Consider the following 21,365-nt stretch of genomic DNA (forward strand, 5'->3'; position numbering starts at 1 on the left):
ACCTGGAATGAAAATTCCAGGAATTATTTTTTTAAATGTCCACTAAGGAGAAAAGAGCAGAAGAAGTTGGAACACATACTAACTAGTAGTTGCCAACTTTGTCTATTACTTATGTAGCATATTATGTGACTTTCAGAGATGTGCCACTGATCAGTAATTGGAGCTTAACATTATTCTGCTTTTGTACTGTCCATTTTGGTAGATTACACCACAGCTGTAACTGGGCCAAAGGATAACTTTGAGCTCAGGACAAGTTTCTGTAAAGATTGCTGTCTTGAAAGGGTTTTGAAGAAGTGATTTTTTTGGTTAAGTTTTTCAGTGTTCAGCAGAAGGGAGAAACAACAAAATAACTTATTTTCTGGAATTTTGGGAGGTTCAGTGAGACCTTAGATTCACAGAGGAAAACTTAGCATTTTATTTTCCATCTGGGACTTAAGGTTGAAAGGCCTAGCGTTAAAAATCATCCTGCATTTTAGAGGCAGTTACAGCTCAGCCTAAGCTGATGGTGGAAGTCCCACCCCTTGATCCCATTGTAACTGGTAAGAAATTTTATAACTGTGGGTTAACGTATCTCGTGTAGTGATAGGTTAACAGGAATGACAGACGTACAATGTGTTACTATTATTGACAGGTTAGTGTGAATGATTGTCCTGTTCCTGTATGTATGTAGATTTATTTTTTTTTCGTATGAGAGCTTGCGGCTAACAGGAGAAGTGAGATTTCGCCTTCCTGTGTTAATCAGATGTGGCATATACCTAGAATAAACTAGAAATCCCTCAGGGTAGAAACTCTCTCTCATATGTTATGTACTGCAAAACACTGAGGCCTGACATTTTATTTAAAGTCCTTATTTAGTCACTGGTTACCTTTGTCATGATGGCAGCTATTCTTTTTCCCAAGCTGTAGCTGGCCAGCATTAAATAGTTTGATTTGTTATGATTTCTCTTAAAACTTGAAGGATTAGTTCAAGTCTGGTTATGTAATGTGATATTAGTCTGTTTTTGTAGCTTGAAAAAATATTTTCTAAATAAAAGGGCATTAAAGATCACTTCGTGGAATATTAAGTCATGTGAAATTATTGTTATAGTATAATATGTCCTGTTGTCTTTCCATGAAATAGATATTAAGATTTTCTTTTTGTCTAACTCATTAATTTCTGGAACTCCTGCATGATACTTTTGCTACTGTTTAAATGGATACTGTGATCTGATGTCAGGGTGTATAATGTGCAAATTCTGGGTTCTGAAGAATATTTTTTGCCTCTTAGCCCCAGAGACCTGAGGATTTCTGAGCAGTAAAATAAAGGTTTTTTCCTAACTTTTTTTAATAGATGAAATGGATTGTTTTGGCATTGATAGCTGATTAACATGCAGCAAATTAGTAATAAGTTTTAACTAGCTGTTAGTGGCTGACTATATCTACACTAGCACTTTTGTTGGTCAGGGATCTGAAAAAACACACCCCTGACTGGCATAAGTTTCACAGACAAGCGCTGGTGTGGACAGCATTATGTTGGCAGGAGATGCTCTCCTGCCGACATAGCTACTGCTTGTTGGGGTTGGTTTAATTATATTGATGGGAGAGCTCTCTTCTGTCAGCATAGAGCGGCTACACAGGAGACTTTACAGCGGTGCTGCTGTAAGATCTCTAATGTAGACATAGCCATAGTCACTTAAGCAATATGTAAACTGGATTTGTGTGTTGTTTCTATTCTTTTGAGTACATTTAATGTATTTAAAGTTGCTTAATTTGACAGCTTTGTGGCTGTCCACAAAAAAGAGGAGCTGCAGCATGAGTTTTTCTGTAGTCCCCTGCCAACATGCCTACAACTTGACCTGAAGGAACCAACTTTAGTGGGGAGCGGACAGTTCATACTTATTGAATCCTTGGCCTTTTTGCTGAGATTGTGAATAAAGGATCAGTTGGTGGGTTTTGTGGAAACACGTCTCTTAGGGAGCTGGATTTATCCCACCAAAGCACTTGAAAGTTATCAAAGAGTAATCCTTTTTTAGTCACTGCCAATGTTGGAGAGATTAAAATTGCTGACCTAGAGATAGAAGGCAGCTCCATATTGTTCTATTTCTTTGAACTGGCCAGCCCTCTGTGAAATGGGGAGAATTTGTTAGTAATCCAAATAGATAATCAGTTTATACAACCCACTAAGATGCTGTGTAGATAGGGGTGTATATATAGATAATTTTAAGATTAGACCATAAACTTCCTGCTTTTTATTAATAACTTATTTTCAAGTGTGTATATATATGTGTGTGTGTGTGTGTGTGTATATATATATATATATATATAGATATATATATTTTAAACTCAAAATTGGCTACTTTTTTGTTCTCATGCACTATTTTCTTTTATTGATCATAGTTCTGGTGTTCTGTTTTATAGTTCTCAAATATACTTTTCTCTTTAACCCTTATCCCAAACCCCTTCACATTCTACTTACCCCACAGTTTCTGCCAACGTTCTGGGTGGGCAAGAGTAAATCAAACTTGCATGTTTAATTTTTTTTGCATGTGCATAAGGCAATACAACCTCATTGCAGAATGAAATGTCTTATTTTATTTTGATGTTTCAAGAAAGCTTGTTTTGAGAACATTGGTAACAAGTTTTAAATATGAACTAATCTTCAGTAATCTTATTGAAAACAGTTGTGATTTATGGCCTCTCTGCACTCTTACAAACTGTCCATTAGCTCAGTTTATTGTGCTAAGAAAAAAGTAAATACTTCCCACCCAGAGCAGATTTAAAGAATTTGTAGATTACTTCAGCTCAGCATAAGCTAACACAGATTTCTCTGAGATATTAAATGTTGTACAGATCCTTATTTTTGTCGTGAACTTTTGTTTGTTGTCTATTGAAAGAAATGTAATTCATGAAACAGAAACTTGTTTTTATGCCAAACACGTTTGTTAGAATTTAAATGATTAAGCAGTGCACGGGACCTAGCATTGTTAGTGCTTTGGCAGAACCTCATTTTCTTTTCCGTGTGTGTCAGCTAGTAAATCTTAAAACTATTTTCTCTTTTCCTGTTCTGTCCTCATTTACACATGACTTAGATTTAAACTTAATTTTTTGCCTTTTTAAGTGCTGAAAATTGTTTCAAGTTACATTGCTTTTTTTTTTCCCCCTTCAGATTTCTGATTTTCACCTTTGTGCTTTATTTTGGCATAACATGCATGTTCCAACTAGTTTGATTTGTGCAACTTTTAAACCTCTTATCTCTAGCTTTTATACCCGTTTTGTGGCCCTTGTATCCGGTTTTGGTAAAGTTGAAAGTTCGCTGTACCTTGACAGGCAGCCATTACAGCTCTTCATCATATAACAGCTTAATTATTTGTGTTACTTAAACACAGTTCAGTAATATAAGTCCAACATGTACACGATACATATAACTTGCTAATACTTATGAAAAATGTAATAGAGTTAATCATAAAAATTGTGCTAGTAACCTTCCCAGGTTAAAACATTTTATAGATCTGATTTTTGAACTCTTTCATTTTTCTTTTTGAGTGAATAGAGTCATCTTTGACAGCTTGATCACCTACAACAAGGAGTTTTTCAGTCTATCTTGGACATGAACAAAACAGCCACACATACCACACCAAATGGTGATGTAACTAATTAGATACTTATGAAACAACTCTTAAGATGTTACCTTTACGATGGGTACTTTTGAGAAGCAAGGGAATGCACTGAGAAGCTTTGTGCACCATTGACCTTAAATGCAGATTTTTGCAATCAGGATAACTTTGACATGGAGTTAAAAGATGAAGATAGAAAAAGTGAAACATAGAAGAGCATAACTTTTTCCTCATCCCTTGATACTTAACAAATATACCAAACATAGTTTCCCTAAGAAACTAGGTAAAAGTTGAAGAAAATTGAACGTTTTAGCAAACTTTAAATTGGCTATATAAACAAAATACTGAGTAAGATGCTGACTGTCCAGTAACTCAAGTTTCTAAATATGAGTCAGTCATGAAGTTACATGTGTGAATCTGAACTTATACTGGGGTATCCTTACGAGAAGCTTGAATATCAATAGAAGATCAATACAGTGTGACTGTATTACATGCAGATAATATGGAATAATATTCAGAGCACAAGGGCTGCTTTGTTCGAACAACTTTTTAAATTTGCTTTTAGAACTAAAGCTTCTTTTTTACTAAGTAATAAAGTGTTAGTTTAAACTATTCTGATTTGACTGAAGAGTGATAGAACTATTATAATTATTTATTTTATTATATGTGTTATCATACTGCATAGGAGACCTGGTCATGGACCAGGATCCTGTTGTGCTAGGTGCTGTAGAAACACAGAACAAAAAGACTATCCATGTCCCAAGCATCTTACAAACTAACACTTAAATTTGGTTAATTTATCACTAAGTCTAAGTTTGATGATGATGATGTTCGTCCATCGTTTTCGAAGAAGACCTTAACATCTATCAGGTTGTGAGCTGTCCACAGTGCGTCCGCAAATGGCTGGTAAGGCCAATACGGGCACGGAATGTTCTGCCACATGTCGGGCAGACATGCGTGGGCACCACTGTTACAACATTTGCAGCTCTGGCTTTACGGAGTGCTCGCTTCTCTTGTGCTAGTGTTATCCTTCTAGCTTCAGATGTCTGGCAGCCTTGGTGGATCAGCGTACGCCATGTCGATCGGTCTTGTGCCAGGGTTTCCCAGGAGGTGATGTCGATATCCAGGGACTTAAGAGAGGCTTTCAGCGTATCTTTGTATCGCTTCTTTTGTCCCCCGTGCGATCGCTTTCCTTGAGACAGCTCACCATAGAAGAGCTGTTTGGGGATGCGGTGGTCTGGCATCCTCACAACATGGCCTGCCCAGCGTGTCTGGGCTTTCATAAGCAGAGTGTAAACTGATGGCAGGCCTGCTCTGGAAAGGACTTCTGTGTCAGGCACCGTATCCTGCCACCGAATCCTCAGAAGTCTGCGGAGGCAAGTCGTGTGGAAGTGGTTCAATTGCCTAGCGTGCCTCCTGTATACAGTCCAGGTCTCACTGGCATACATCAAGGTAGTTAGCACTACTGCTCGGTAGACTTTAAGCTTTGTAGCAAGGCTTATTCCACGGCGGTCCCACACGTTGGTCAGCAGTCCGCCAAATGCAGAGCTTGCCTTGGCGATTCTGCAGTTGACCTCGATGTCAATTGTCACTGCACGGGAGAGGGTGCTGCCAAGGTATGTAAATTGGTCCACTGCTTGCAGCTTTTGCCCCTTCACTGTGATGATGGGCTCTTGGTGTTGGGCTTTCGGAGCTGGCTGGTGCATCACTTCGGTTTTCTTTATGTTGATAAGAAGGCCAAAGTTATCGCATGCTGCTGCGAATTTGTCCATGCTGGCTTGCATTTCCTGCTCTGATCCAGCATTCAGGGCACAATCGTCAGCAAAAAGGAGGTCTCGTAGCACAGTTTCCTTTATCTTGGTGACAGCCTGGAGTCTTCGCAGGTTGAACAGTTTCCCATCAGTCCTGTATCTCAGGCTGACTCCCAAGGAACTGTTCTGAAAGGCGTCTGACAGCATGGCTGAAAACATCATGCTGAACAGGGTCGGTGCCAACACACACCCTTGCTTGACGCCATTTGTGACGGGAAAGGCCTCTGAAGCTTCTCCGTCGTCCAGAACACGAGCCGTCATGCCGTCGTGGAACTGACGTACCATCAGGATGAATCTATCAGGGCACCCAAACTTCGACATGATACGCCACAGACCTTCACGACTGACAGTGTCAAAAGCCTTAGTGAGATCCACAAAGATGGTGTACAGTTCACGATTCTGCTCTTGACACTTCTCTTGGAGCTGTCGGACTGCGAAGATCATGTCCACAGTGCCACGCTCTTTACGAAAGCCGCACTGTGTCTCGGGTAATAGACCCTGTTCCAGGTGGTCAATCAGGCGATTCAGCAACACTCGTGCAAGGATCTTGCCTGCGCTGGAAAGCAATGATATTCCTCTATGATTGTCGCAGACTTTTCGATTTCCTTTCCTCTTGTAGAGGTGTACGATGGATGCATCTTTCAATTCCTGAGGAATAGACCCTTGATTCCAGAAGGACTGAAACAGTTGAGTGAGTTTGTCAACAAGCACTGCACCACCATCCTTATAAACTTCTGCTGGGATCGCATCAGATCCTGAGGCCTTGCCACTGGACAGCTGGCTGATGGCCTGTAGGATTTCAGACTCTGATGGTGGAACGTCCAGACTGTGGTTGATATCCGCCTGGGGCATTCTATCAATCGCCTCGTTATTAATGGAAGATGGGCGGTTCAGTACAGATTGAAAATGCTCAGCCCAACGCTGTAGAATCAGAGTCTTCTCAGTAATGAGAGTTACACCATCTAAATCCAGTAAAGGAGAGCTCCCTGAGGGCCGAGGGCCGTACAAGGATCTGAGGGCTTCGTAGAACCGTTTGGCATCGTTTCTATCAGCAAACATCTGGATTTCACCTGCCTTGGCACTCAACCAGGAGTCCTGCATCTTGCGAAGCTTGTTCTGTACGGTCCTGCGAGTGTTGTTAAAGGCATTTTTCTTAGCTGATGACGACGGGTCGTTCTGATGAGCACGGTAAAGGCGGTGCTTTTCAGCAAGTAAGGCCTTGATCTCTTCATCGTTTTCATCAAACCAGTCCTGCTGTTTCCTGTGTGAGGGTCCAAGAACCTTTAGTGCAGAAGAGTGCACAATATTCCGGAAGCGTTCCCAGTCCTTCTCAGCATTTTCCTCTAATTGCAGCTCTAAGAGTTGGTTGTCAAGATCTTCTGCTAGTAAAGCTGCTGTATTGGGGTTCCTCAGTTTACTGACGTTAATCTTTTTCACCACAGCTCTGTTTCCCTGCGGACGTCTCTTTGGCTTGATGTAAAGGCTTAATTTAGAGATGATGAGTCTATGATCAGTCCAACAGTCAGCACTCGGCATGGCCTTAGTCACCCTTACATCCTGTCTATCTTTCCTCCGCACGATGACATAATCAATGAGATGCCAGTGCTTGGAGCGTGGATGCATCCAGGACGTCTTGTTGCGAGTGGGCAGGCGGAAGATAGTATTGGTAATGATCAGATCATGAGCCACACATGTCTTCAGGAGTAGTAGGCCATTGCTGTTACATTTGCCGATTCCATTTTTTCCAATGACGCCATCCCAGGCAGAGTGATCAGATCCTACTCTCGCGTTAAAATCGCCAAGTAGAATCAGCCTGTCGGTACGCTTCACGGATGAGAGTAGGGCATCAAGATCTTCATAAAACTTGTCCTTTACTTCATCCGGATTCGGATTCATCCGGGGTGTATGGGGTGTTCAGGGAGGGGTAGCACCTCTGGTGTAGGGGCATGTAAGTCTAAGTTTATAACTATATAAACATATGTATTGTGGTGAAATGAACTATTGTTTTACCCTTGTTGTGTTTGCTATTTTTCTTGGGTTTGAATAGGTATCTCAAGGCATTTTACTTTTAAATTCAGATGCTTGTTGAGAGTAGGTTGTACCAGCATGAAAGCTTTCGGCATTTTTCCAAATCACTGACTAATAGTTCGGGATGTAGGTAACAGCAGAGGACAAAGGAGCAAGTTTTCATAAACACAGTGGGTTTGTTTTTTTTTTAATTTGTTCCGGGCTTGATATTGCAGTTGTGGTTCCTGTAACTTGTTGGAGTCATTGGAAGTTCAGTGTATGGAAGGGCAGACTGTGGAGTGTTGGATACTTATCTGACTATTTTAAAAATTATTGTTACACAAGCCCCTTGTTGTCTGATCAGGAAGTTTGCTTATTGCCAATGTCAGAAGTTGGTCTTTATTTGACTTACTTGAGTCTTCTGTAATTTTGCCTCCATTGGGACTACTCTGTTCTAGTCCTTTCAGTGATTAGGAAAGTACATCCTTGAGAATCTTTTTTCCGTAAGTTGGCTGATATTGACTGGTGTAGTAGTGTATGTGTGTATTTTGAAAAACTGTTAAAATGTAACATAATACAATAATGCTGAGCTATCTTTAAGTAGTATCACTTCTGTCTAAATACCTTTCAGATCTTAGTGTTTTCACAACATGCTACCTATAGCATTGTATGAAATCTCTGCTCAAAATGCATTCTTTGGGTCTTTGTTTTATTTTAATCCTACTCCAAATGTTCAGGTTCTCCTTAAGCCAGGGGTCCCAACGTGGTGTCCGCGGGTGCCATGGTGCCCGCTGGGCCGTCTAAGTGTGCCTGTGTACTGGCCAGCGGACGAGCATCCTCCGAAATGCTGCCGACAAGCATCATCATCGGCACTTCAGCGGCGACGCCTCTGGATGACGCTGCTTGTCGGCGGTGACACCTATTGATGTTGCCACTTGTTGGTGGCATTTCGGCGGTGACGCCTGTTGATGTTGCCGCTTGTCAGCGGCATTTCAGCGGATGCTCATCCGCCGCCACGGTCCTCTGTGGCTCGTCGTCTGGCAGCTGCCAGATGAAAAAGGTTGGGGACCACTGCCTTACACTGAGATCCATATCTGTAGCTTATCATACTAAATATGAGAAAAGACTGTTAATGCTTTTTTCTCTTCTTTTTTAGGTTGCACAGAGCATTGAGGATCACCATCAAGAAGTAATCGCTTTCTGCAGAGAAAAAGGTTTCCATGGTTTGGTTGCATATGACTCCGATTATGCATTGTGCAACATCCCTTACTATTTCAGTGCCCATGCCCTAAAACTGAGCCGTAATGGGAAAAGTCTCACAACAAGCCAATATCTGATGCATGAAGTTGCCAAGCAACTGGACCTGAATCCAAACCGCTTTCCTATTTTTGCTGCTCTGTTAGGTAGGTTAAATAATAAGATAATTTTACATATTGTGACTAGTGAAACTTACAACTTATATTTATATTAACAATAAATGATTTGTAAAAGATGTATGTGTATAATATCTTTAACAAAGCTCTTTCCTTGTATGACCTGTTTCCCTTTCCATTGTTTTTGAGCTATTATATTCTGTCATTCCATACTCACTGCAGCTTTAGGTTCCTTGTGGCACTAACTTGCGCATGTCTGTGAATGCAATCAACTTTTGAGTCTAGAGAGGTGCTCTGTGAATAGCTACAAAGGTTGTGAAAAGAGTAATGCAAATCTTTTATGGAAATAAAGTAGGAGTTCTGCAAAAGCTCTCAGTAGCCAAAGCATTTTACTTCATGAATGGGATCAAAGTTTTCAGATGGCTTTAGTCATATTAATACACTGTATTTAAGCTCTACTTTTAATAACCATGGTTTGTCTAAGTAAGTTTTCAGATAGACAGATGTACTTGTGAACTCTATCCATTCATGCTAAAAATGTTGAATTGTGTAGTTATCTTGCACTTCCAGAGTACTTTTTATCTCAGATATGAGTATTGTACAAGCATTAGTAGTGCCTCAGCTGCCTGGATCACTTCTCTGTCACTGAGGTGGGTCTGAGCAACTGTTTCACTACAGGATAGTTTATGTCCAGAACTGAAAAGTACTGTATTTAATTGAAACTGCAGGGAAGTACTGGTAGGCAGTATGTAACTATCTCCGCTGGAGTTTGGCTAGAACACTCTCCTGCCTCTGATGGTACATGCCATGAAATCTTTAATGAGCCCAACTAGTGAAGATCTCAGTTCCATGTCTCATCTGAAAGATGTCACTTTTAGCAGCACAGTACCGCCCACACCATTCTAGCACTTTGTTCTATTACTGACTTGCCATTTACTGTATCACTAGTATCATTGCAGCACTGAGGTTTTCTACGGGAGACCTCCAAAGAATAAAACTTACATAGACTGGTATTCTAAATTCTGTCTGGGCAAAAAGTAATGAATAAACGTTTTCCATCATGGTATGCTGGATAGAGCACCAGACTAGGCCGAGAGACTTGGATTCTATTTCCACCTCTCCCATTGACTTGCTGAGTGACCTTGGGCAAATTGCATAACCTCTTTAGTTCTTTCTCATCTGTAAAATGAGTATAATACTTCAAGTGCTTTGAAATCTATAGATGAAAAGGGCTATGTATTACTCTCTTGATGTGCCAGTGCTCTAGTAAACACTAAAATTCATATACACACATACTTTGTCAAAGCTAATATTTTCCCTACTAAAAGGTGAAATCCTTTACATAAGAATAGAAAGAACCATACAGCAGTGAGTGATTCAAAAAACACTTGCAGTGGGACCATGCAGGAAATAGATAATATTTCTGGTCATGTCAGTTCTTGTTTTCTTTCTGTGTCAAGAATAGTTAACAACACTACTCCCCAAATTGATAAATTGTTGTTAATATGAAGTACTGGTAAAACAGCTAGTGATTCTAGGAGTTTTATGTGGGTGGTGGTTGGTATTGCTGTTGCTAGAATCTGTCTAAACTGACACTTTAAATAACAAAATAGTCCTTAAAATTTGTTTTTAGCAGAGAAAACCTTGCCTTTCTGTGATTTAATGTTTTGAATGGCTTGTAAGTTTTTTGAAGTATATTCCACTGAAATTTACTTATAAAACAAGACACTAGCTCTTTGAAACAAAAAAAGTTACCAGGTATTTTTGTGGCTTGCTTCGTATTGGTTCAGACCGTGAATAACCATTGAGCTAACATCCTGATTGGTTTTACTGTTTTCTTATTTTTTAGAGTCTGAGTGATGTAGTTATAGAAAAGGTTCTGTATGAACTCTGGGCACTTGAACTCTAGGAGTCTGCAGATTTATCAGTATTATGCTGTTTGTATTTGAATATTGTAATGAATATTACTGAATTTAGGCACTGCAGTACTATAAATAAACTTTTATAAAGGTTTATAGGAAGGGTTGTTGGTTTATTTGGGCGTAGTGTCACTAAGGTCATCTCAGTATTTTGAGATATTACTTGTTCTTGAAAGATAGTGTGTAATTCTAATCATATCTTAAATACAGTGAAAGTTGTATGTAATCTGGTAAATGTTTAAAAGCAGCACATCTTACGTAACCTGAATAAAACTATAGGTGGGCTGCATGTCTTGACAGATGTCTCAGACTTGACTCATGTGGTCTCCACGTGTCCTCTAAACCTCATAGATGGGGTGAAGGAATCACTTGGTGGTAAGGATGCCTAAGGGCTTGTCTACACAGAGAAAATAACCGGCACTGCTGTAGTGGTATAATTATTCTACTATGGCTATATGAGAACATTCTATTCTGGAATAATTACAATTAAGATAGTATCTTAAACAGCAATTACAATTATTCCAGAATAAATTACTGTTATATCAGAATAAAGTCACTTACTTCAGAGTAGTGCGTCAGCATGGAAGCGTTATACCAGCATAGCCACGGTGGAATAATTATTTCACCATATAGTTATGCTAGTCAGTTTCCATGTTTAGACAAGCCCTTAGTGTTTCTGTTTTTAATGTGTTGCTAGTTCCCTGTTGAAGTTCACCTTTTGGGCTGAAAGTTTCTATACCCGGTGCTACCCAAAGGTGAATTGTTCTTGAAACTTTGAGGGTGAGAGAGGCTCCACCATTATTGAGTATGAACAGAGTGAAGACAAATGGTGACCTTTCTTTAATAATAATAATAATAATAAAAATTAAAAAAACAAAATGGCTGGGGTTAAAAAGTTGTAACTTGGCAGGGAAGTGCTTTTGAGTATTGCAGCAAAGTATTTGGATCAATTTTGGGGGCTTAAAAATCACACTTTGTGATGTGCGTATGGGTATGATTTTTTTCAATCTTCTCCTGAAGTTTTCTCTAACTAGAGAACACAGTTTGTATTGTTCAGGTTTAACTTAGCTGCTTATTGTAGGAAGGAGAGTGCCTCAGATACTGGGCAGTTAAGATGCTGCCAGAGACACCCTGTTTTGGGTAGTGTGTGCACTTACAGGCGTCTGATCCAACTCAAAAACAGTGGGAGTTTGGATCCACTCGGTAAGTATTGATTTGTATACTTGAAAACCTTGTGTGAACCTTGGTCAGTGGAAAACTAAGCACAATGTGAGGTAGAGGGGTCTTATTTAGTGTATTCCTTATATGGGGCAATATCTTTAATTGGTGTCTAACCTTTTTATTTAAAAAAACCCTAGTAAATGTAATAAAAATGAAAAAAAAATGAGGTTACATAGTTAAGCACTCAGATCAGGAAATAGCGGAGCTAAGGTTGCTTGTGTAACCTTAATCTCTTCCCCATTGTGCGTATGCAGTATAAGAAGTCTAATTACTCATTCACATGCTATTTCTCAAACAACAGGATTGGTGGTTTTTTTTTTGGTTTTTTTTTTGTTTTTTTTTGTTTTTGGTAAAAGAACTTCAGATACATTTTGTAATTTGTAGTATCTTCTATGTATGATATATCAGACGTAGTACTTAAGTGCAGCTGCATCTTCTACTGCATATCTTAAATTTTATTTAAAAATTCTATACTTGAGAAATGATCATGTGCATATATTTATTATAGCAGTTTGTCTCTGCACCTTGAAGTTTTTAAACCAGAATTTAGGACTTCAGTAGCTCAGACATAGGTTAGGGGTTTGATACAGGAGTGGGTGGCTGAGATTCTGTGGCCTGTGTTGTGCAGGAGGTCAGACTAGACGATCATAATGGTCCCTTCTGACCTTAAAGTCTATGATTCTATGATCAGAATTAACCAGATTGACACAAGAGTATCAGGCCCAAGGGCTAGAAACATAATTATTTTAAAAATGAAATCTTAGATCCTGCTGAAGTTGATGGGAATCACCCAGGAAAGCTTCCTACTTGTCCACGTTGAGTGGCTTTTTCAGCCTTGAGTTGAGGTTTACTAATCCTTACTTAAATTGGGCTCAAGTGACCTAGAGGTCTGTAGTGATGAAGTAATTGCTCTATGAAAACTGTTTAATATTAGTCTGGTTCTTAATGGCCACATGAGGACACACAATATCATTTCTCTCCTTGATGGCAGTCTCAGCAGGAAGTGAAGGATTTGAATGGGCATGTTGACTAAATATTTGTCCATTCAGGTAAGGAGTGAGATATTCCATTCGATTAGTTTGAAGAATTTTGAACTGCTTTTGTCTCTGCAGTTGTTGTTAAAGTTGGCAGTCCTCAAACTGTGATCCAGAGGGCATCCTCTAGTGGTGTGGAGAGGGTGACTAACAGCAAGGTACTGGTTTCCCTCAAGTCAGCTAAAATACATTACTTTCCTAATATTAATTTTCCTTGTAAACAGTTGCTGTGGTTGCCACAGCAATATGTGATTTGTGAATGGGAAGGAAAGGCTAAGGGCTGATTTACACTGAAAAATTAGTTTGACCTGGCTGCATTGCTCAGGGCTATGAGAAATTCTGCACCATAGTTAGGTTGACCTAACTCCCAATGTAGATACAGTTAGGTTGATAGAAGAATTCTTCCGTTGACCTAACTACAGCCACTCAGAGTGGTGGTAATGGAAAACCCCTTCTGTCAGTGTAAGAAGCGTCTACATTATGGCATTACAGAGGCATAGCTGTAGTGCTGTAGCGGTGCTGCTATGGAAACTGTAGTGTGGACATACCCTAAAATGTCGAAGCAGTGAAAAAGTTTGAAAAATCCTGCTTTAAATATATTGACAGCACTAGAGACTAAGCCTGTAGCTTTTTACAAACGTATTAAATATGAAAAAAATACTTTGCTACATTTATGACAGTTAAATTTAATTGAGTCTGCTAGGATTTCTTCTCATGCTTTGTAAAATCCATTTTCAGATGCTGTCAACAGTGAATCATGTTCTTGCTTTATTCAAGATGTTTCCTCCCATTTCTTCAATCCTTTTTGTCTGATTGCAATGTACTATGCTTTGGAAGATCAAAATTATTTAAATAATTTTCCACTTTGCTAAAGTGGTTTAGGTGGTAAATGACCACGTAGCTTAGTCATTAACTTGCCAACCTTTTTCATTCCCAGGCTAACCAATTGACTTGAGGTAGTATTTACTAAATAATTAGTAGAACTGCATTGCTTAATAACCTATCTTAAAATTAGCCCATATTAAAATTAGCAAATATAATGAAAATATGGGGAGAGAATAGTTTCAGATGGTGGCTTAGTTACGTTTTTGAAAGTAGGATTTTATGTTAACCTCTTGTTCACTTAGCATTGCCAGACTAAGCCAATTTGCCTGATATTTCTTATGCATATTGTTTGCTGAGGGTCAGACTTCTGTTGGAAAGGTTTTTCAAAGCTAATTGGGTAGGCCACTTGGAAAACACGAGAGCTTTTAAAAAGAACAGTCCTCAATATTACAAAAGTTTCCCAATGGTTTTCAGCAACCTTGTCTCAAAATGGCTTTGCCCAGTTACTTCAGATTTGTTTTTTTCTACTGGCATCAGTGAATTGGTATTCAATTATTTTTGGAAAGTGTCTGTTTTAGCTTGAAGTCATTTGAGGAGTATTAACTAAACCTGGGAGATGGCTGCAGAGTTTTAGATACCCAAGTGCATCACATGGAGTTCAGAAAGAAACAGCCAGGATGGGAGACAGGGTTAAGTGTCTTCAGTTGAAGCTTTAAGAAGATATCTTATTAACTTCTGTAGAGGCTGCATCTCCCAATTGTAGTGACTCCAGATATAAAACTTAGACAGATTTAGAATAGTATATACAGATTATTTATTTCAGAAAAAATTTAGAACACTTCAGCTATTAAAATTTAGATAATATAATTACATTAATCTGAAAATTCAAAGCTAAGGTTGGACTTGAAAAATATGGAAATGCAGAGTTAATAATTTGCTCTTAATATAGGACCTTCAGGTTTTGAAATAATTGTCTTTCTGTAACAACATTTTCTTCTTCGAGTGCTTGTTCATGTCGATTCCATTCTAGGTGTGTACATGCCTACGTGCATGGTTGTCGGAGATTTTTTCCTTAGCGGTATCAGTAGGGCTAGCTGTGGCATCCCTTTGAGTTCCGTGCTTAAGTGTCGGCATATCAGGCATTGCCGGGCCTACGCCCTCTCAGTTCCTTCTTACTACCTGTGATGGTTAGTCGGAGCACCTTTCCTTGCATAGGAAGGGCTAGAGGTTTCCTCTCTTCTGACTTTGAGCCTTAGGGCCTTGTAAATAGTAGTTAGTGTTAAGTAGTTAAGTGTAGTTAGAAGTTAGAATCCCAGCAAGGACTTTGTCCCAGGCGGGCCATGCCTTGGTCTCCAGAGTTTAAGCCCTCCGAGGACTGTAACAGGCTTATGCCTGTAAGTGACCCCCCACAGCAGCTGCCTGACGCTTGGGGGAATCACATGGGAAGGACAAAAGTTGTATTTAAAAAAATTTTCGACTCAGGACTGAGAGAGAGCAGGATGTTCGTTTGCGGGCTCTCTTTATGGGGGCTGCCCTTTGTCAGGCTTCCGAGGCATCCCACCAAGACTCTCCTAGTACTTCGGCCTAGGTGCACAGCACACCCCCGGCACCGCTCCCCACCACCAGTGCCCAGAAAGAAAATGAAGAAGCACGGCTCCCCAGCACCAGGCAAGAAAGGCCCTGGGGCATCGGGCAAAGGATTCAGTTCTGTCACCCTTTGCCCCTTCAAGGATCCACCACTGACTCCCAGGAGCAGAAGGGGACCCAAACTTCTGATGGCATCGATGCCTTCCCAAGCTCCCCCGGCACTGAGAGAGCAGAAACTTCCGCTGGCACCACATGTGCTGCAAGAAGTAGCAAAGGCTCCCTATGAGGGCAAGCCAGCTGCTACGACCCCTTTGGGGGCAGTGGAGCCCCACCGATTCCCCAAGACAAGGCAGTGCTCTCAATCTCTGCACTGCAAATCTCTGGTGTTGCAGACCAGATCCTCTGGGGCTCGCCACAGTCCACCCAGCATTGGTCCCCTCGATACTGACACCAATCCTCACTCCAAATACTGGTCTCCTGGTGGCGACGGACAGCAGGCAGACACAGGGGTCGATGGCTCCACCATAGTCACCGGAAGGGGATTCCTCTAGCACAGAAGGGCAGTTCAGCCCTTCGCCAAGATCTCATCGGTGTGAATGGGCACCTGAGGCCGTGTCAACGTTTACAGTGCTGCCTTGGCAGCACGGCCAGTGGCCTTATTGGAGTGCGTGGGGCATGCTGGTAATGACGATGCCCCCTTTACACCACTCATCTGCTTGGAGCAACAACTGGCAGCACTGACTGCACCGGGCTTGGTGCATGAGACCCGCTCAGAGGTCAGGGTAGTGGAGACAGCACCCACCCCAAAATCCCCCTTCCCCATTGGGGATGATGCACTTGAGCCTCCACCGGTGGTACAGTTGTCATCCTCATCCCCATCCCCAGACGAGGCGGTCACGGGACCCTTGAGGATCAGCCTCCCAGATGAATTTAAGGAAAACCAGGCTCTGCTTCGACGGGTGGCCAAGAATTTGGGCCTACAGGTGGAGGAGATGGCCGAGCAGGTGGACATTTTGTTCAGTGTCCTCTCAGCCTTTACCCTGGCATGTGTTGCACTACCAGTGCACGATGGGGTCCTGAAAATTGCCAAGGCCCTCTGGCAAACCCCATTGTCCATCCCTCCCACCTCCAAAAGGGCCGAAAAGAGGTACTTTGTCCCGGCCAAAGAGTTTGAGTACCTTTATATTGCCTCACCTTTGGGCTCACTTGTTGTCTCGGTAGCCAATGAAAAGCAGGGGCACACTAAAAATAATGGAGATATCCTATGTCCTAGAACTGGAAGGGACCTTGAAAGGAGATCAGACTAGATGATCATAATGGTCCCTTCTGACCTTAAAGTCTGAGTCTGTGAGTCATCGAGTCCAGCCCCCTGCCTTCACTAGCAGGCCCAAGTACTGATTTTTGCCCCAAATCCCTAAGTGACCCCCTCAACGATTGAACTCACAACCCTGGGTTTAGCAGGCCCATGCTCAAACCATTGATCTATCCCTCCCTCGTTCAGCTCCCAAAAATAGAGGCTGGACCTTTTTGTGACAAAAAGTTATTCAACAGCCAGCCCGCAATTCTGGGTGGCAAACCATCAGGCCCTCTTGGGCAGATACAATTTTAACTTATGGGGCTCGCAATATCCCTTGGACATGTCGGCCACCATTTAACTTCAGTGAAAGCTTCTTGTCCATGAATTTCTTCAGCTCAGGCAGGTGTGCTTTGCTCATGGTGCCGCCTCAGTCAGCCCCACCACAACCGCCTGGTGCTCCTCCGCACGGCTCCAGTTCTGGCAGGTTGATCTTCGCTCATGACATGACAGCAACCTGATTACAAAGGTTTTTGAAAGGTCTGGGGCGTCTCTACCCACGCATCCAGGATCCTGTCCCCTCTGGGGACCTGAATGTCATGCTGTCAAGGCTCATCGGGCCTCTCTTGAGCTTGCTCTCTCCTGCTTCTCTCTTGGAAGGTTTTATTCCTGGTCATGATGATGTTGTCCCACAGGGTGTCCGAGATTAGGGCACTTACTTCGGAGCTGCCCTATACGGTCTTCTACAAAGATAAGGTCCAGCTGCGACTGCACCCAGTGTTTCTGCCCAAGGTCGTTTCCCAATTTCATACAGGCCAGGACATATACTTACCCATCTTCTTTCCAAAGCCTCACGCGTCAGATGAGGAGCGCAGGCTACACACCCTGGACATCAGGAGAGTGCTGGCCTTCTACGCAGATAGAACAAAGCCATTCCATAAGTCAATGCTGTTCATTGTAGTGGCAGACAGAATGAAAGGTCGCCCAGTGTCTGCTCAGAGGATTTCGTCCTGGATCACAGCCTGCATCTGCTACTGCTGTAAGCTGGTGAGAGCATCTCTGCCAGCGATCGTGACAGCACACTTGAGTAGGGTACAAGCGTCGTCAGCAGCCTTCCTGGCACAGGTACCAATCCAAGAGATCTGGTCGTCTGTCCATGTGTTCTCGTCTGATTATGTGCTTACCCAACAGGTTCGAGATGATGCTGGCTTTGGCAGAGCAGTGCTGTAAGCTGCAAGACAGTGAACTCTGAGCCCACCTCCATTGATGCTGCTTATGAGTCACCTAGAATGGAATCGATATGAGCAAGCACTCGAAGGAGTTACCTACCTTTTGTGACTGTTGTTCTTCGAGATGTGTTGCTCATGTCTATTCCATTACCTGCCCTCCTACCCCTCTGTTGCTGGTAAGAAGGAACTGAGTGAGAGGGCGTAGGGCCAGCGGCGCCTGATAATACCGCTGCATGAGCATGGCACTCAAGGGGGCGCCATAACTGGCCTTAGGGATTCTGCTAAGGCAAAAATCTCTGACCGCGCACGTGCGTGCGTGCCCACCTAGAATGAAATCGACATAAGCAACACATCTCAAAGAACAACAGTTACGAAAGGTAGGTAACCATTTTTTAATTAGGCTTTATGAAATAATAGATTTGTTTACAAACTTAATTCCTCCCCTACCCCCTAGGATAAACCTATATGTATTTGGGTTTAACTGCAAATCTGCTTTGCTGCATCAATCAGTTTTGCTGCAGAATCAGTTTATACAAAGTGTTTGATTTTTAAAGGTGTACTTTTTTTAAAAGTTCTGCATGTTGTATATTCTAGGTAATCACATTCTTCCTGATGAAGATTTGGCTTCCTTTCATTGGAGTTTACTTGGTCCAGAACATCCACTAGCCTCACTTAAGGTACAAACCTAATCTGATTTTTAGCAGTTAAACATTATAGTCCATTATAGCAACAAACCACAGCAGTATGTGCTTCATAGGCAGCTGATTCACAACTTAGGTGCTTTTTGAGGTACAATAATGAAGACTAGGCACCTTCAACTCCTCAGAAATACACCAATAGCTTTCTAATGACAGTTGGGTGCAAGGTATGGTACTTCAGTCTGCACAACTTTTAATGACCTACTTCCACTGTCATTTACCTCAATGCTAAAATTGGCCCCTTATCTGTAATAAAATATATTTAAAATTTTGTATGTCATTTTAAAAACCTTTTAAAATTACTTTGGACATCTAATTCCTCTGATTTCCCATGAGTTTGGCTGTCCTGTCTGTAGCAATTCATGGCTCAGTGACCAGTTTAATTCTTACTTTCTGTTAAATACTAACTTAAGAACCTTTTTCTGCTGAGAGTTAAAAGTAGTAATAAGCCAAAAACTGCTGCTGATAGGGCAGCTGGGTTCACTGGGAGATGGAATGATGGCAGTAGTTCAGAACTGTCACTCTTTTCTCCTCTTTACTCCAATTTACTTAACTTTCCCCCTGTCCTGAACTGTACAGCTTAAGCACTCAACTTTCTGACCTACATTTTAAGTTAAAAATTGCCTTGCTTTTTTTGTGTCAAGTATAGCCTGAAAAAAATGTCAGGCAACTTTTAATGAAAAGCAATTAAAAAAAATCACACAAAAAAAAGTTGCTTTACTGTCTCTTGAAAACTGGGGCTGGGTGACCAAAGTAATACTTTGACATGCCACTGCAAGAGAGGTAGCAGTGGCATTTGTAATGGAAACAGTAATTTTCTCTGCCATCTCAGCTAAATGTGGAAATGGTGAAGCATTTTTCAAGCTAAAGCTTAATTTAGAAATTTAAATTTGGAGACAGATTTAAGGCTCCCAATTCAGTTATTAATCTGAAAAATTAGGGGAGGAAGAGAGGGACTCCTGTCTCTTCAGAATAATCTTTTAGTCCACTCGTTCTTAAACCATTGTTGGGAAACCATCAGAGACCCACAAAGCTTTTCTCCATCTCTTTTGTTGGGGGGAGGGTTATTGATCCATGAAAGGATCATTCTGTGATGAAGTCACGGAATGGAAAAAAGTGGAATCAGTAGTTAGTTTAGTGGAAGAGAAATCCTTAGAGTTGTATAAATCCATCTTTGTTTTGTTATTTAAAAAGGCATAGGGATTTTCCTTTTTGTTTGAGAGCCCAGATATCTACCCGTGGGAGCTGATTTACAGGTGTAACATTACTCACAGTCAAAATAGCCAATTCAGAATATGGCTTTGAACAATATGACCACAGTCATGTTCCATAAGATAATTGCCAAATATATGCTAAATTTTACTTGGTTATTATGAAAACAAAATCATTTTAATTAAGATGTATTCTGCCTTGTTTGCTTTTAAATTCACTTTACTCTTTATTTAAGACTCCAGTCAGATACTTCCAAAAAAGTTTTTTTTTTTTTACTCTTCGTTTTCTCTCAACTGCTTTTTTGCTTTTCCGTTTGACAGATATTGCCTTCTTGAGTTTCCAAGAGAACTAACTTAACATGACTTAACATCTTTAGTTCCATTTGACATAGTAGCATCAGTGATGTCATTGCAACTCTGGGAGTAGTGGGTTTTTGGTTAACTGCAGATGTGGCAAAAACAAAACACAACATTTATATTTTTTCCAGACACTACAAAAACAAACCAACCAACCCTGCCACGCACATTTACAAGCCATAGATTTAATAAGATGAGTGGGAAGAGGGGTTAGGCACTGTCTAGGTCTTGGAGCAATGACCTTGGTGAAAAGCCTGGTCTCTCATTCAGATGCTGGAAGTGGGATGGTGCTGTGATTCCAAACCAGGTCACTAGACCTGGATTCAGCTTGGGAGCTCAGCATGGGGTTTTTTGTTGTGTTTTTTGTATCAGTTTATGGCCATTATGAATTTTTATTGGGCACCCCCTATAGCTGCAAGAAGCCAGGGACCTTTCATTCCCTCTCATGAAAATTTGGGATTTAGAAAATTTCCTGTCATTTTAACAGTGTAAAGACAGTGTGGGTTTTTTTGTTTTTGTTTTTAAGGTGCTGGTTACCTTTACTTCCTTTGACTTAAGTTGGAGTTCCTCAGCACTTCAGAAAACTAGGACTGGGTTTTTTATCAAGAAAAACAGAAACTTGATAAATTAGGGTCCCTTGAGTTGTTTTCTTTGTGACATTCTCTGCCCTTTTTATTATGCAGTAGCAAAGTAATAGTGCTATAAAGAATGAAGCTTTACTTATCAGCCCGCTCGGAAGCATGGAATGGAGGCAAAACAACCACCAGTGCTGTTGGATAACATTTAATAATGGTACTTTCTCCAGTGTGCCCAAGAATTAGCAGGGTGAGGTGGGGAAAAGCAAAAGTAGAATAACCTTTTTGCCCTTTTTCAAAGGGTTAACTGGCCGAACCAACTCAGTTAGAAGCGTCTTGAGCAATAATTTGTGGAGGTGAGGGAGAAGAATCAAAACTCCAAGCAGTAAAATTCTCAGAAAAGAGAACGTCTGTTGGCTCTATTGCTAGCTGTTCACTTCGAGAAGGTTTGAACCTTGCTGTTCTGACTTTGCCCTGATTTAGTCAGCTAGAGACAAGTGGACAAAAAGCCTTGCCCTGCAGAGGGCCACAGCAAGAACCACCTTCCCTTTGGAAAAGGTGTGGAATGTTGTGGTTAGGTTAAAGGGAAGAGATCTGAACTGCTATTGCTGCCACAAAGGAACTGTTTAGA

General features: G+C 41.2%; 1 protein-coding gene across 3 annotated transcripts in view; it reads left to right on the forward strand.

Moving 5' to 3' along the window:
• Positions 1–21,365, forward strand: part of FAM120A (family with sequence similarity 120A) — a 123,836-nt gene that overhangs the window by 11,856 nt on the left and 90,615 nt on the right. For all 3 annotated transcript variants that reach the window (XM_045023216.1, XM_045023215.1, XM_045023213.1), the window contains exons 2-3: positions 8,568–8,814; positions 18,488–18,570. In XM_045023216.1, coding sequence (XP_044879151.1) covers positions 8,748–8,814; positions 18,488–18,570 — 150 coding nt within the window. In that variant the 5' untranslated portion in view covers positions 8,568–8,747. The remainder of the gene's footprint in view (positions 1–8,567; positions 8,815–18,487; positions 18,571–21,365) is intronic.

The sequence above is a fragment of the Mauremys mutica genome, chromosome 7 (assembly GCF_020497125.1).
Source record: "Mauremys mutica isolate MM-2020 ecotype Southern chromosome 7, ASM2049712v1, whole genome shotgun sequence".
In the NCBI taxonomy this organism is placed as follows: Eukaryota; Metazoa; Chordata; order Testudines; family Geoemydidae; genus Mauremys; species Mauremys mutica.